Genomic DNA, 17514 nt, shown 5'->3' on the forward strand with positions numbered 1-17514 from the left:
AATACAAGAACACACACACACACACACACATACAAACACACACTCTTGTATTTCTCATCTTCTTGAGACCTGAGAAAAATGCCTCCCTCTTTAGGACCAGCCTTCCTAGATATATAAAGATGTGTATTGACAACATTAATAATATATACATACTATGCAAATATAAACAAGCTTGTTGTGAAAAATGAGTTGGAATTTCACAAGAAAAAGGTCACAATTTCACAAGAAAAACGTAGAATGTTGGCAGTATTATAATAAAAGTCGTCATTTTACTCAACGCAAGTCCAAATTTTACAAGAAAAACTGAACATTTGTGCAATATTATGATAAAATTTGGAATTTTACAAGAAAAGCTTAAAATGTTGGCAATTTTATGAAGAGTCGTAATTTTCCTCGACAAAAGTCTCAACTTTATAAGAAATCTTAAAAATTGGCAAAATGATGACAAAGTCATCATTTTACTCAAAAAATGTCACTATTTTACAAGAACAAAAAACAAATTGGCAATATTGTGATTAGTCATAATTGTATGACAAATGTCACCATTTTGCTTTAAAAGTAATACTTTTACATAAAAAAGTAATAATTTTACGAGAAAATATTGCAATATTACAGAAACAGAAAGAATATGAGGAATTGTTCCCAATTTTATAATAAAAAAGTCGACACATTGTGAGAAAAATATATATATATTTTTTTTTTGTGGAATTTTTTGTTTGTAATTGTTTTTTAATCTTCATTATTATACATTATGTCTCCATATACATATTTATTTATTTTTTTAATTAATTTTGGCCAAAGCGGGTGCATTTCAATTTCTTACACACACTTGTTATTTCATATGTTGACCCGAGGGGGAGCACTTTAAAAAGCGACACACAGTCAATTTGAAAAATCTCTCCTTTTTGGGACCACCCTCATTTTGATAGATGTCACCACCAGGGGTGCAAATGAGATTTCTATGTTTTACATATGTTGGCCAGAGGGGGAGCACTTCAAATTTTCTTACACACACTTGTTATTACATATGTTGACCCGAGGGGGAGCACTTTTAAAAGCGACACACAGTCAATTTGAAAAATCCCTCTTTTTTGGGACCACCCTGATTTTGCACCTGTCAATGTTTACTTTTGTATGCACATTAAATCAACAAAAAAGTCCTGACTTTGGAGCAATGTTCACGGACTCTAGTATTTGGCTCTCTATTAGATGCAATGGTTTTCTGTGTTGGCGCCATGATTTTTGTCATCACTTGTTCACACCTCCTCATATGGAAGATACTTTTCCTTCTTCATGTCTCCAGAAGGGTAGAAATACAAGAACACACACACAGACACACACACAACTCTCCCTTCTTGTTGAAGCCACCATGTGACTCATGATGTCGCCACACTGGGAATGCTGAGCACTTTTAGGGACACTCCTTATTCCTCGCTCCTGTGGGGAATGTCATGGAGGGTGGGTGTAGCGGATGGGGGGGTCAAGGAACAGCTGTCGGGGAGCGGTAGACCCCCTTTGGATACGGCTGAGAGTGACGGGAGGAATGCGAGTGGTGTGGCGCAGGAATTGTGCCAGGAAAAAAAGGAAAGTGTGACATTTCATAGCATTCTACAAATTATCACAAATGTTTATTAATGTAGCAATATGGTTGTTAAAGTTGAGGATTTTTGGATTTCTGATTGTTTGTGAGGGCACCAAAGGGACTCGTGTGTGTGTGTGCACGTGTTGGCAGCACAGTGCCTACAGGACAGTTCAGCTTGTTGTTGTTGTTGATTGTTATGTTTGTTTGATATACACTACTGTATATTGTAGGGTTGTACGGTATAGCGGTACTAGTATGGTATCGCAGTACTAATGAATCAAAAACGGTACTATACTCTGTTTGAAAAGTACCGGTTCCTAGGCATGACGTCATGACATTGCCGGTTTTACCAGCCCAGGATCATGTTGGGCAGTGCACACACACAGAGTACTTACCAGCAGACACAGGGTGTAGACAGAAAAGGGAGAACGGACGCATTTTGGTGTAAAAAGTGAAGATAAAGGTGAAGTTATAACACTGAAACACCCATGTAAGCTAATGCCATGGGTGGATCTACACCTGACATCCACTGTAATGATACCAAGTACAAGAGCGTATCTAGTCCATACTACTATGATAAAAAATGTTGGGAAATTCCTATTGAAATGAACGGGACATTCTTCAAAGTTCCACAACTCCTACATTTTTCCTCTGATTCAAACTGTTCCAACTTCAAAATAGTCAGCCTGTTCAGGAATTGTGTTCTCTACTTCATCAATTCTAAAAAAAAAAAAATTCCAGGATTTCAGTTCAACTTCAGCATTCACACGCAATTGCCTCATCTAGTTAATAATAATAATAATAATTCTCTACAATAATAATAATGGCTTTCCTTCTGACTAGTGACTTTGGCACCGTCCTCACCTGGTTGCACGTGCTGATGTCCACGCCATTCTTCAAGAACTCCAGGACTTTATCGATGTTTCCAGCTCTGGCCGCCCGCAGGAAACTGGTGTTGCTGTCCGACTGGAAGGAGAGGAAGAGATCGAGTGAGTTCCGACATTGATCAGTTTCATTGGCGTAAACAAAAGAACCTTTTTAACAACACCAGTTGTGCTCTTTTCATGAATTTTTCTCATCTTCCTATTTTGCTAAACGTAATAACCAGAACCAAACACAAACATGCACACAAAAAAAAAATTTTTTTTTAATTTTTTAAAAAAGTCCTACGCTTTGAACCCTGCGGCTTATAAAAAGGTGCAGCTGATTAATTTTTTTTTTTTTTCTGCCGATGGCCATAAAGCAAATATTTTTCATGAAAACACATGCAAAGACACATAAATGGTGTGTTAGTGTTGGTGCTATGGCGCCATTCTTTGGGCGGGTGCTGCTAGGTGAATGTAAATTCCTGCTGTTTTAAAGCTTGTAACCGGAAGTAGAAGCGCCGTTCTGTCTTCGAGCCGTCCGTAGCGTTTCTACTCGTACGGATTCTTCATTCACCACTCCAAGCAACGTTGGTAATTTTTACAATATAACTCATTTTTGGATCCTTCTTAGCTGACGGCCATATTGTAAATAGTAATTTATTATTTTTTTTAAAGCACCGAATAGGTGTGTTTGTGCTATGGCGCCATCTTTCGGACAAGGTCGCATTGTCTTTCTGTTTATAGACTGAGCTTTCAACCGGAAGTACAAGTGCCGTTCCGTTTTTAAGCCGTCCATAGCGTTTCCACTCGCATGGATTCTTTATTCATCACTCCAAGTAACGTTTGTAAGTTTTACAACATAACTAAAACAATTCGTACTTACTAAACCGTCCCATGTGTGATGTCTGTAGGAGTGTTTTCATGCATATTTGCACGTGCTATCGTAATGTAATGACGCTAGCGTCGTTAGCATTAGCTAATACGCCCGCACGTTTACGAGTGTCTGTGTTAGTGTTATTAACCTGCGTTATTATTTGTTTATTATTATTGTTTCAGTTTGGTAAATTCACCAAAACGTGGCGTTATTTGAGTCTAGCTTTTTTGATTGATTGATTGAAACTAGATTGCACAGTACAGTACATATTCCGCACAATTGACCACTTAATGCCAACACCCGAGTAAGTTTTTCAACTTGTTTAAGTCGGGGTCCACGTTAATCAATTCATGCGCAGCTAGCTGGCCCATGACCATGACCTCTGTTTTGTTTGATCAGCCGTTTTACTGCCTTGTTACAGACGCCGCTTGGAAACAATTAAGGTATGTAAATAAACATTTACAGGTGTAAATAACTCATTTCACAACGTATATATCTGCCACTTATAGTCCAGCGTGGCTAATATATGGAAAAATATATTTTTTTACAAAAAATTGGTGGGTGCGTTTTATATACTATAGTCTGGAAAATCCGGTAGTTCCCACATTTCATGGAGGCGTATAGTGACCTAAATATCTTCCAGGTCTAGAGGAGCCTCCTCCTCGGACCTGGACTATGGAGCATCCATAAACATTCCTGAGGACAACCTGAATCCTTCCAACCGTCTAACTAACACAACTTCAAGGGTGTCTCCAAGCAATGATGGACTATTTCTGGAGACGCCATTCATATTATTTACATCTCCGGTCGCATCTACCACTCCAAACGTTCACATCAATTCCAGTTTATTTTCAGTTTTATGAACACATTGTGACTCAGTAAGCATATTAAGAAATACAACTCTTCTAATGTGATACAAAATAGTTTTTTAGAGTGTTTAAATATGTGCTCTTTAGTCACAACGGCTTGTTTTAAAGGCACAGTACGACACCTCTAATGCTGGATCACCTACTTTTAAATACTGGTGGACCAGGGCCTGATCTACTAAGATCCAAATACCACACGTGTGTGTGTGTGTGTGTGTGTGTGTGTGTGTGTGTGTGTGTGTGTGTGTGTGTGTGTGTGTGTGTGTGTGTGTGTGTGTGTGTGTATACATATGGGCCCCCAGACACATTTTTTTCTCTAAATTTGTAACCGTGAATAATTAATGCATATAAATGTATGAGGATTCACCTCAAGGTATTATCTATGCATTTGATTATATACTGTATATATTTTTTTAAATCTTTAGCTTTTGCAGTAAAAAAAAAAACTGTCAGCTCAGTCGCTACAGTTTTACTGTAAAATTGTTTTTTTTTTTTTTTACAGCAAATTACTGTAAATGGAAAAAGGGTACTGTAGTTTTTGTACGACAAAATCCTTTTTTTTTTACTGTAAATTCTACAGTGTTGTTATTTTTACAACGTACAGTCGGATGGAAAACTTGCTTTGAAATCGTAAGTCCAGCACATATTTGTCATTATTATTTTTATTCTAACAAAAAAAAAGTTTGAAATGTATGATAGTATTATATTTGTTGCATTATTAGATAATATTACATTTTAAAAGATATGCAATACGAGTATTTTTTTCCCGTCGAAATAGAAATAACTTTTTCAAAGCTTTTGCGGGCCACATTAAATAAAGTGGCGGGCCAGGTCTGGCCCCCGGGGGCCTTGAGTTTGACACCGTTGCATTAGGGACTGGAAGCAAGACAAGGCGGGTCATGGAAACTAAGAATCACATCATAACAGTCACTCATGTCACATGACCAGGAGGGAGTCAGAGACGGAGGGACACTTATTATTATACAGGGGTGTGCCAAAGAAAAGGCAAACTAAACTGAATAAATACATACAGTATGGTGTCCCCAGCTAAATGACAGTTAATAGTAATATTTGTACACTCTCACTTACATTAACATTGATATTATACATGTTGAAATACAATGTTCCCTCGTTTACGTTACAAAAAATACCAGCTTTAAGTGAAATCCGTGTAGTAGAATTTTTATTTCATTTTTTCATTTTTTATATGTGTTTTTGTTCATTATATTTTTTTTTCATTTACTCTATGTATTTTTTAATTTACAGGTTTTTTTAATTGTATTTATTTTGTTTTTTTCGTTTACAGTACTGTACAGTATATATTTTTTCGTTTCCTATATATGTTGTGAAACCCCTAACCACATACTCTATAAACTTTTCTCAGACAGGCGTTAACATTTTCTCACATTTAATCGTTTAAACACTCTCAAAGTTCAAACTGTTAGAATAATTGTATCTAAGTTATCACAAAACTTTGTGTTACGTTGACTTCCCACGGAGAATACAAAAGCTGTCTTTAATCCTACCAATCGAAAGACTTGTAAAACTCCACTGTGTAGGATGGGAAGCAACATGAAGGTGTTCTGTTTCTTTCATGTATTGTAATCAACAGAAAGATATTGTCGTGACACAAGAACTACAAAGCGAAAAGGAAGCAGGGCCTGACCTCCCTCAAGGCGACCTCTTCCTTGAACTGTTTTACGACCTTTTCTGTGAATTGTTTTGTAATCAAAGGCGATGGCTGTTTACGACCCACGTCCCTTAGAAACAGCTGTTGCCATGTAATCAGGGAAAGTCCAAATAAAAGAGGTGGCGCAGTCTTTCGCCAGAGCGTGCTGGAGACTGTGCAAGAGTACGGTCCAGACGTTTCTCCTCAAATTGAGCCAAATTGAATTCTGTCTCTGTTTAATTCTTTGCTTCTTGTCTTGTTTAATAGATGTCATCAGTGTTTGAACCTGACACAAACCTTTGTGGATTAAAAAATTAAGTACAGTACAATACTGTATTAAAGAATGAAACCAAAGCTCAAAACCTGTTTCTTAGGGCTCTAGGATTTTTTGACCTATAAATAAGCCCGGGTTTTATCAAAGCCTGCAGCATTTTCACACAAAACCAGAGTCGCACCATCTTTTGGGGCCTTAAATCCTGCGGTTTTGGCTTCGTCCTGTATTATAAAGATGCATTCCAAAATAACACTGTCTCATCTATATTAAAAACCTGTTCAGGATTATATCCCCCATCACAGTATACATTCTGCACTGCACAGGACACATGGCATGAAGAAGACTGATTGACAATGGTCTACATTCCTTGTAGCGAATCAGGATGCAGAACACAATGTGCATTCATACGCTGTAAAAAAAAACTGTAAAAAATTACACACACAAATGAAATCAGTGTAACAGCGAGGCCGTGTAAAGTGAACCGTGTTGTAGCGAGGGAACACTGTACCGTTAAATGTAGAAAACTACTTTTGCCGTGTTGCTCGCTACAATTCTCAGGGGATAGCGTCCACTGTCGCTTAGCTACATTTAAACCAGAGTAACTTGTAGCTTAGCTTACTACATTTTGCAAGTAGCTTGCTGGTGCATACCCTCGCCACACAGTTGCAGTAAAAAGATGCGACTTCTGTCTCAAAGAGAAATTCTTGGTTATCTGCCGACCGGAACTTTCCAGGCTCTTTAGACGTAATGATCTTGATGCAGCCACAGGAACAACACCCTGCTGTGCAACACTTCAACTGTCATTACTAAATTAGATTAGGTCATTACTCTTCTGTACACCACTCTGTAAGTCCACATGCACCACTTACAGGTAGTCCAGAAGTCTGCGCCACCACTTTTAACGGGAACCAAAAAAAAGACCCGATTCTCGCTTCTCTGCATTGACTTCCTGTTCCTTTTAATTTGAAAAATGTGAGTTTTTAAAGCTTTGAATGGAGCGGCCCCAAAGTACATGAAGGACCTCATCCAGAGTTATGCTCCAGCTTGCGCGTTGAGGTCCAAGGGCCAGTTTCAACTTGTGGGGCCTACAAGGAGTCTTAAAAGTCGGGGAGACAGTTTCTTCTCTGTTGTTGGCCCTAAACTTTGGAATGTTGTGCCCCTCATGTCAGAATGTTGTTTTAAGTCTCGTCTTAAAACCCACTTTTATTCTCTGCCTTTTAAATCCCTGTCAGTCTTGTGGTCCTATGTGTCTTTTTTTGTTTTATTCTATTGTATTGATGTATTTTATTATTTGATTCTATTATATTGATTTGTTTTTATTGTTTTATTGATGTCTTTTATTGTTTTATTCTATTATATTGATTTGTTTTTGTTTTATTCTATTTTATTGATTTGTTTTTTAGTGTTTTATTCTATTTTATTGATTTATTTTTATTGCTTTATTCTATTTTATTGATTTGTTTTTATTGTTTTATTCCATTTTATTGATTTGTTGTTATTGTTTTATTCTATTTTATTGTTTTTTTATTGTTTTATTCTATTATATTGATTTGTTTTTATTGTTTTATTCTATTATATGTATTTGTTTTTATTGACTATTCTATTCTATTTTATTTTATTTTTTTATTCCATTTTATTGATGACTTTTATTTTATTCTATTATATTGATTTGTTTTTATTGTTTTATTCTATGTTATTGTTTTTCTTGTTTACTGTATTTTATTGGTTTGTTTTTATTATTTATTTTATTATATTGATTTGTTTTTATTGTTTTATTCTATTTTATTGATTTCTTGTTATTGTTTTATTCTATTGTATTGATTTGTTTTTATTGACTATTCTATTTTATTGATTTGTTTGTATTGTTTTATTCCATTTTATGGATTTGTTTTTATTGTTTTATTCTATTATATTGATTTGTTTTTATTGACTATTCTATTTTATTGATTTGTTTTTATTGTTTTATTCTATTTTATTGATGTCTTTTATTATTTTATTCTATTATATTGATTTGTTTTTATTGTTTTATTCTATGTTATTGTTTTGTTTTTCTTGTTTACTCTATTTTATTGGTTTGTTTTTATTATTTATTTTATTATATTGATTTGTTTTTATTGTTTTATTCTATTTTATTGATTTGTTATTGTTTTATTCTATTATATTGATTTGTTTTTATTGATTATTCTATTTTATTGATTTGTTTGTATTGTTTTATTCCATTTTATGGATTTGTTTTTATTGTTTTATTCTATTATATTGATTTGTTTTAATTGACTATTCTATTTTATTGATTTGTTTTTATTGTTTTATTCTATTTTATTGATGTCTTTTATTATTTTATTCTATTATATTGATTTGTTTTTATTGTTTTATCCATCCATCCATCTTCTTCCGCTTATCCGAGGTCGGGTCGCGGGGGCAGCAGCTTAAGCAGGGAAGCCCAGACTTCCCTCTCCCCAGCCACTTCGTCCACTTCCTCCCGGGGGATCCCGAGGCGTTCCCAGGCCAGCCGGGAGACATAGTCTTCCCAACGTGTCCTGGGTCTTCCCCGTGGCCTCCTACCGGTCGGACGTGCCCTAAACACCTCCCTAGGGAGGCGTTCGGGTGGCATCCTGACCAGATGCCCGAACCACCTCATCTGGCTCCTCTCGATTATTGTTTTATTCTATGTTATTGTTTTGTTGTTCTTGTTTACTCTATTTTATTGCTTGCTGTTGGAGATCTTTTATCAGTCTGTTGTGGCCAGTGCCCTGTACGTCGCAGTGATTGGTTGGGGGAGCAGCACCAGCAAAAGGGACTCAAACCGGATTGATAATCTGATCCGGAAAGCCGGCCAAACTATTGGCACGCAGCTGGAGGCGTTTGTGTCAGTGAGGGACAGGAGGACACTGGACAAACTGCTGGCCATCATAGACAATCCTGCCCATCCACTCCACCTGACAATTGAGGGACAGCGGAGTTCATACTCCAACAGGCTCTTTCAACTTCCTTCCCGCACTGTGCGATTCAAGAACTCCTTCATTCCGTACTCCATCCAGCTGTATAATCACTCGCCATACAGCAATAGATGACATCTGCCTATTACCTGACACCTGACATGTTGGCTACTTCTTTGTTTTTAATGTCTATTTTCTGCTGGATCTACTCTCTATTTTATGCTGCTGCTGTCATATAGACTGTAATATTGTACATGGTCATTTGTATATATTGTATATATGTTATAGACATAATATAATATATCTGTATATATAATATACTGTACACATATTATGTATATATTCATACATATGTTATATTTTATATCACTATATTTAGTCTATTTATACCTGCATTGTCCTTTCCATCCTTACACTTTCCATCATTGTAACTGAGCTACTGTGTGGAACAATTTCCCTTGTGGATCATTAAAGTTTGTCTAAGTCTAAGTGTAAATTTAATGTGTAGAGCAGATATAGATCATCTACATCACAGGTGTCAAACTCAAGGCTAAGGTTAAAGTAAAAACAAATGCTGTATATATTTGCTTGAACTATGATTTCAAAGCAAGTTAACCATCACATTTTTCACCATAGGTTTGAGGGGCTACATTTATGGTGGTTTTTTACATATATTAACTTTAAATAAAAATCTAAAAAAAACTATTTTTTTTATTACAGTACAATTCTGTCAACTGAGCGTTTTTTATTTTCATTGTAAAATCTACGCTTGTCGTTTTTAACGTGTACCGGAATTTAAAAAATAACAGTGGTGCTGTTTTTCCATTTACAGTAAGATTTACAACATTTTAAAGTACATTTTACTGTAAAATTCTGGCCACTAAGTTTTTCCATTGACTGTAAAGTGTTGTAAAAAAAAAAAAAAGTTTTACTGCAGTAAAATTCCGGTGAGTGAGTTGCCCATTTTTACTGTAAAATATACAGATTTTATTTACAAAGTGCATTTAAAAAATAAAAATAAAAAAACAAAGAAAAAAAAATAATAATAATAATAAATTAATTTAAATAACAAAAAAAATATATATATATATACTGTATATATATATATATGATATTCAAATGTATAGGCAAATTCATATATTATTCACTGTGACATGCGGCCCTCTAAGGGCAGCCCTAACTGCAAGTGTGACACCCTCCTCTACATCAACAATATGATTTGTCTGAGTGGCTAAACAGAACAGATTAAAAAATAAATACAAAATTGGGCCGGATTGTGGACGCTGGCGGTCCGTATTTGCAATAAAGTATTAAAACCTACAGTTTGACATGGACACACCTGTAGACTGAAGTCCATATTACGTACAGTTGTCTAAGGAACAGTTTCTTACCAGAGACTCACTAGACTCATAGATGTTCCTTTTTGCATTCAAGTCTTTTTCACTGCAAGATGTTGACCTTTTATCTGCTCTGCAGGCCACACACGTTGCTGCGTTGCCCATGTTGACCAGATCCACACCTCAGTGCTCAGCTGGAGAACCTTGGACCAGCTAGACCAGCAGTCCTCCTGTCCAAGTATTTCCACTTCAGTCCCATTTCCCGGTAAACGCTCAATAATTCCTACGCTCCGTCAAATGTTGTTTTGCTCTCAGCCTCCGGTTCCTCTGCGGTGTTCTGGCCAAGGTCCGGTCCTGCCTCCTCTTCCTCTACCAATGCTAACCCCTGCTTCCAATGATAACAACCGCAGTCATACCGATTACTCTCCTCTCGGTTATTTTTACACTTTCAGGCCGCCGTCTCTGCCGCCGTGTGAGCCCAGGGTAGTCTGCGTGACAGCTGGCCTTGGCTGGGACTGGCGAGGCCTGAGAGACTCTCCAAGTACGCCAAAAGTCATAATAGTGCACAGGAGGTCAGGCCTGGACCAACGACTCAGGTCAGGTTTCGGTATTTTGGATATCTTGTGGGGAACTATGAATGTTTGAGAGTTATTTACAATTGACTAACTCCAATGTTATATTTCTATGTGAATTGATATCTTTTATTGTGTGAATGCTCCAAAACATTCACACATATATATGCTTTTATACACCAAAATTCATCTATTTATTATTCAACTTATTATTATTATTATTATTCTCCAGGTTTTGACGCACTCTACCTTCCACATTTTTCACCCGACAAACTGTTCCAACTTCAAACTGTTCAGCCTATTCGGGAGTCGCGGGATTTTTCTTGTCAAATTCCAAAAATTCCCAGATTTCCCAGAATTCCAGGTTTTCCGGGACATTCTTCCCATTCAAAATGAATTGGCCATTTTTAAAATGTCCACAATTTCCACATGTTTCAACCTATTCCAACCATTCCACCTTCAACATATTCCACTCATCCTGGTAATTTAAACTTCCCTTTTTCCAAGTTCAAAAAAATTCCAGGATTTTCCAGAGTTCCAGGTTTTCCGGGACATTCTTCCCGTTAAAAATGAATTGCCCATTTTTAAAACTTCCACCCTTTCCAAATTTTTCAACCTATTCCAACCATTCCACCTTCAACATATTCCACTCATCCTGGTAACTTAAACTTCCCCTTTTCCAAGTTCAAAACAATTCCAGGATTTTCCAGAATTCCAGGTTTTCCGGGACATTCTTCCCATTCAAAATGAATTGGCCATTTTTAAAATGTCCACCATTTCCACATGTTTCAACCTATTCAAACCATTCCACATTCAACACATTCCACTCATCCTGGTAATTTAAACTTCCCCTTTTCCAAGTTCAAAACAATTCCAGGATTTTCCAGAATTCCAGGTTTTCCGGGACATTTTTCCCATTCAAAATGAATTGGCCATTTTTCAAAATTCCACCATTTCCTCGTGTTTCAACCTATTCCAACCATTCCACCTTCAACACATTCCACTCATGCTGGTAATTTAAACTTCCCCTTTTCCAAGTTAAAAAAAATTCCAGGATTTTCCAGAATTCCCGGTTTTCCGGGACATTTTTCCCATTCAAAATGAATTGCCCATTTTTAAAATGTCCACCATTTCCTCGTGTTTCAACCTATTCAAACCATTCCACATTCAACACATTCCACTCATCCTGGTAATTTAAACTTCCCCTTTTCCAAGTTCAAAAAAATTCCAGGATTTTCCAGAATTCCAGGTTTTCCGGGACATTCTTCCCATTCAAAATAAATTGGCCATTTTTAAAATGCCCACCATTTCCACATGTTTCAACCTATTCAAACCATTCCACATTCAACACATTCCACTCATCCTGGTAATTTAAACTTCCCCTTTTCCAAGTTCAAAACAATTCCAGGATTTTCCAGAATTCCAGGTTTTCCGGGACATTTTTCCCATTCAAAATGAATTGGCCATTTTTCAAAATTCCACCATTTCCTCGTGTTTCAACCTATTCAAACCATTCCACATTCAACACATTCCACTCATCCTGGTAATTTAAACTTCCCCTTTTCCAAGTTCAAAAAAAATTCCAGGATTTTCCAGAATTCCAGGTTTTCCGGGACATTTTTCCCATTCAAAATGAATTGGCCATTTTCAAAACTTCCACCATTTCCAAATTTTTCAACCTATTCCAACCATTCCACCTTCAACATATTCCACTCATCCTGGTAATTTAAACTTCCCCTTTTCCAAGTTCAAAACAATTCCAGGATTTTCCAGAATTTCAGGTTTTCCGGGACATTTTTCCCATTCAAAATGAATTGGCCATTTTTCAAACTTCCACCATTTCCAAATTTTTCAACCTATTCCACCTTCAACATATTCCACTCATCCTGGTAATTTAAACTTCCCCTTTTCCAAGTTCAAAACAATTCCAGGATTTTCCAGAATTCCAGGTTTTCCGGGACATTTTTCCCATTCAAAATGAATTGGCCATTTTTCAAACTTCCACCATTTCCACATTTTTGAACCTATTCAAACCATTCTACCTTCAACATATTCCACTCATCCTGGTAATTCAAACTATAATGTTTCCAAGTTAAAAACAATTCCAGGATTTTCCAGAATTCCTGGTTTTTCCAAAGCCCTATTTCCACCCTTTTTTCTGGCGACTACTCCTTCCACATTTTTCAACACATTTCAACCGTCCCACCGTCAAAACATTCCTCTTAATCAGGACAAAAAAACAAAGTTGTTTTTTTGAACTGGAAAAATTCCCGTTTTTTCCAAAATTCCAGGAATTTTGTAATACCATTCTTCAATTAAAAATGTTACTACTTCAACATTTCTCAACCAATTTGAAAAATTCCAACACCAACGTCATTCAGAACATTCAAGTCTTTTAAGCATTTTCAAAAAATTCCGGATTTTCCCGAAATTCCCTAATACCATTTACTACTTCAACATTTATTGCCCGATTTAAACAATTCCAACACCAACCAATTCAGCTCATTCATGCTCCTAATCATTTCCAAAAAATCCCGTTTTTATCAAAATTCCCAAATTTCCAGGAAGTTCCCATTGAAATCCGCCAAGTTCTTCCATACAAGACTAGCAATCTAGTTTTGAACAGTACCCGGGGTCTGGTATGGTGGCATTTCTGGGCCAAAATTGGTATCAATAATAACGATGGCAGAAAGTGTAGACTATACAGAGTGATGATTATATGTACATGCAGATATATATGTAGACACAAGCAAGTGCATCATATTCCAAACGACGGTGGCTATGACTGAGAAACAGTTTTAATGTGTAATACAGTACAGGATTTGTCAGTCCTGTCATGAAGGATTCAACTCACACTGCCCGACACTCAAGCATCAGCATTAAAATGCTCATTTAAGCTCAGTTTTAGGGTACATTTGAGAACCAAATACTTGTGGGAGGAATTGTATTAATTATATTAGGAAAATGGCTACAACTAAGTTCTTATCAGTACTCCGTGGCAGTTGTGTGTTTTGCATAAGTCATTCATTTCCACTGGATTAGACCAGACCAGGGGTCGGCAATGATGTGTCTATTTTAGCCTACTATCAAAATGACTTTACAAGTCTTATATAAGTGTTATAATGAAGACAACACATGATGTGTCTATATTAGCCTACTATCAAAATGACTTTAAAGGTCTTATGTAAGTGTTATAATGAAGGCAACACATGATGTAAGTGTCTATATTAGCCTACTATCAAAATGACTTTAAAAGTGTTATATAAGTGATATAATGAAGACAACACATGATGTAAGTGTCTATATTAGCTATATTAGCCTACTATCAAAATGACTTTAAAAGTCTTATATAAGTGTTATAATGAAGGCAACACATGATGTAAGTGTCTATATTAGCCTACTATCAAAATGACTTTTAAAGTGTTATATAAGTGATATAATGAAGACAACACATGATGTAAGTGTCTATATTAGCCTACTATCAAAATGACTTAAAAGTCTTATATAAGTGTTATAATGAAGGCAACACATGATGTAAGTGTCTATATTAGCCTACTATCAAAATGACTTTACAAGTCTTATGTAAGTGTTATAATGAAGGCAACACATGATGTAAGTTTCTATATTAGCTATATTAGCCTACTATCAAAATGACTTTAAAAGTCTTATATAAGTGTTATAATGAAGGCAACACATGATGTAAGTGTCTATATTAGCCTACTATCAAAATGACTTTAAAAGTCTTATGTAAGTGTTATAATGAAGACAACACATGACATAAGTGTCTATATTAGCTATATTAGCCTACTATCAAAATGACTTTAAAAGTCTTATATAAGTGTTATAATGAAGGCAACACATGATGTAAGTGTCTATATTAGCTATATTAGCCTACTATCAAAATGACTATGTGTCGCAGGCTGACGCAAATCTTTGTTGACAGAAATGTTGAAATGTAATATTTATTCTACACATTTTTACAACGTTGGAAAACATTAGTAAAACGTCTCAGAGGGTGAGATAACTCCTGGAAATGTCTTAGAATGACCAACAGTATAGATGTGTGTGTCCAAGTTCTAGTGGATTTATTACAATCTTTGCAAGCTAGGTAACGTTTGCTGTGGTCTGGAACAACATGGCGCACAAACAACTATCAGAAATGCAGCCAATGTTGCATACAGATAATGTGTCATGAGACATGCAAATATAAATTAAATACACAGAGGACATAAGTAAAGGAAATTAAATGAGTTCAAATATAGCTACAAACATAACGATGCAAAATGTACATACAGCTAGCCTAAATAGCATGTTAGCATGGATTAGCTTGCAGTCTTGCACTGACCAAACATGCCTGATTAGACTCCGCACAAGTCAATAACATCAACAAAGCTCACCTTTGTGCATTCACGCACAGCATAAAACGTTTGGTGGACAAAATGAGACAAAGAAGCAGTGCCTTTCTGTGGCAGCGTCAGAGAAAGTTGTACACGTGAACAAACTGTTGCATCACAGTCCACACAACGCCGGTGAGTTCAAGGGGCGCCAAAATTAGTAGGACAAAAAGGCGCTCGACAAATCCTCTCATCAGTGATGCATGTTTGATATAAACAGTGGGATTTATAACAACTAGGAAACTTTGTGTCATGTTTGTCCTCCCTACACAAACCATCCATTTTCTACCGCTTGTCCCGTTCGGGGTCACAGGGGTGCTGGAGCCTATCTCAGCTATTAAAACTAAAAATATTCATACAGGGAGCCACCAGGGGCGCTAGATAGAGTTGCGGGTTGCCGACCCCCCGGACTAGACAATCAATAGACAACCTTTAGTACTGCTACACAACAATGCCTGCATGTTGCTGTCCATGATGATTGTGGAGTAGATGAACTACGTGTCCACGGAGGACCGACCCAAAACAAACCTTGTTTTGGACCTTCCAGGCCAATTAGAAACCTCTGAACTACAAACACAATCAAAGCCCGGCCGGATTTCCACACAATTCGATTGTTTTACCTGCCGCTTGCGCTCAGCTCTCTCCCGCTGGCGCCGCCGCCGCTCCCGGGCTTTCTGCAGCGCCTTGTAGTCTGGATGGAGCTCCAGCTCCCGCGCCTTCTTCAAGTGGGCGGCGGCGTGGGCCATGTCTCCGCTCACTAATCACTGTGCCACCAAGTTAGAGGAACCTTTCAACCCTCGAGGTCTTTCACACAAGACTTCTGACCTCAATGAATCCGACTTGGACCACCGAACCCTAAATTCTGAGCGCTGAGTGACCGTAACTGCGAAATCCGACAAGGCCGCGACTCTACTCGTCCTTTACTTGGATTTCCGAGGAAAAACCTCACAGCTGCTCATGCAGAGTGCGAGGGAAGCATTCATGTGATCAAGTGTGAGAGAAGGACATAATGACAGAAAAGGGGCGGGCAATGATGACAGTAAGACTCATCCATTCAGGCATTATGCATCCTCTCACACACACACACACACACACACACACACACACACACACACACGGGATGACCCAGTCCAGATGTACATGAGACCCGGTCTCCATGTGAACAGATGTGGCATTAAAAAGTGTCTTCTGTAATGCATTGTGTGTGTGTGTGTGTGTGTGTGTGTGTGTGTGTGTGTGTGTGTGTGTGTGTGTGTGTGTGTGTGTGTGTGTGTGTGTGTGTGTGTGTGTGTGTGTGTGTGTGTGTGTGTGTGTGTGTGTGTGTGTGTGTGTGTAAGGGGTTTAGTGAGGCTGCAAGCCAACAGTCAAACTACTGCCAGAGCTAATCTCTCTGCCGTTGTGTAAAAAAATATTATAATAATGACAAAATTAAAGCTGCAAGCAGCGTTGAAAGGGCCCTCGCTTGACATTCTTCCCAATACCCCGACTCACCCGTCCATCCATTTTTCTACCGCTTGGTGGGGTGTGGTATTGACCCGCCGTCAGAAAAATTCGGGAAAATTGGAGCATGTGATTATCATTTTGCACCACAAGGGGGTGATATTGGCGCCACAGCAGTCATGCAGTGGCGTCCCACCCAATACCCCCGACCCACCGTCCAAAAATTCAGGAAGATTGGAGCACATGATTGTTATCATTTTTCACCACAAGGGGGTGTATTGGCGCCACTGCTTGACTGCTGTGGCGTCACACCCAATACCAACGACCCACCGTCAAAAAATTAAAAAAAATTGGAGCACGTGATTACCATTTTTCATTAAAGCAGTCATGCAGTGGCGTCCCACCCGATACCCCGACCCACCGTCCAAAAATTCAGGAAAATTGGAGCAAGTAATTGTTATAATTTTTCACCACAAGGGGGTGGTATTGGCACCACAGCAGTCATGCAGTGGCGTCCCACCCAAAACCCTGACCCACCGTCAAAAAATTCAGGAAAATTGGAGCACACGATTGTTATCATTTTTCACCACAAGGGGGTATATTAGCACCACAGCAGTCATGCAGTGGCGTCCCACCCAATACCCCGACCCACTGTCAGAAACATTCTGGAAAATTGGAGCATGTGATTGTTATCATTTTGCACC

General features: G+C 37.5%; 1 protein-coding gene and 1 long non-coding RNA gene across 9 annotated transcripts in view; one reads left to right on the forward strand and one right to left on the reverse strand.

Moving 5' to 3' along the window:
• The window catches only part of LOC133634191 (ankyrin-2-like), a 195092-nt gene that overhangs the window by 131614 nt on the left and 45964 nt on the right, over positions 1-17514 (reverse strand). For all 7 annotated transcript variants that reach the window (XM_062027271.1, XM_062027272.1, XM_062027268.1 and 4 more), the window contains exon 2: positions 2447-2548. In XM_062027271.1, coding sequence (XP_061883255.1) covers positions 2447-2548 — 102 coding nt within the window. The remainder of the gene's footprint in view (positions 1-2446; positions 2549-17514) is intronic.
• The window catches only part of LOC133634192 (uncharacterized), a 120779-nt gene that overhangs the window by 85894 nt on the left and 17371 nt on the right, over positions 1-17514 (forward strand). For both annotated transcript variants that reach the window (XR_009821892.1, XR_009821893.1), the window contains exons 7-9: positions 2426-2571; positions 10544-10669; positions 10857-11000. This is a non-coding gene — a long non-coding RNA (uncharacterized LOC133634192). The remainder of the gene's footprint in view (positions 1-2425; positions 2572-10543; positions 10670-10856; positions 11001-17514) is intronic.

The sequence above is a fragment of the Entelurus aequoreus genome, linkage group LG18, assembly GCF_033978785.1.
Source record: "Entelurus aequoreus isolate RoL-2023_Sb linkage group LG18, RoL_Eaeq_v1.1, whole genome shotgun sequence".
NCBI classification, from domain to species: domain Eukaryota; kingdom Metazoa; phylum Chordata; class Actinopteri; order Syngnathiformes; family Syngnathidae; genus Entelurus; species Entelurus aequoreus.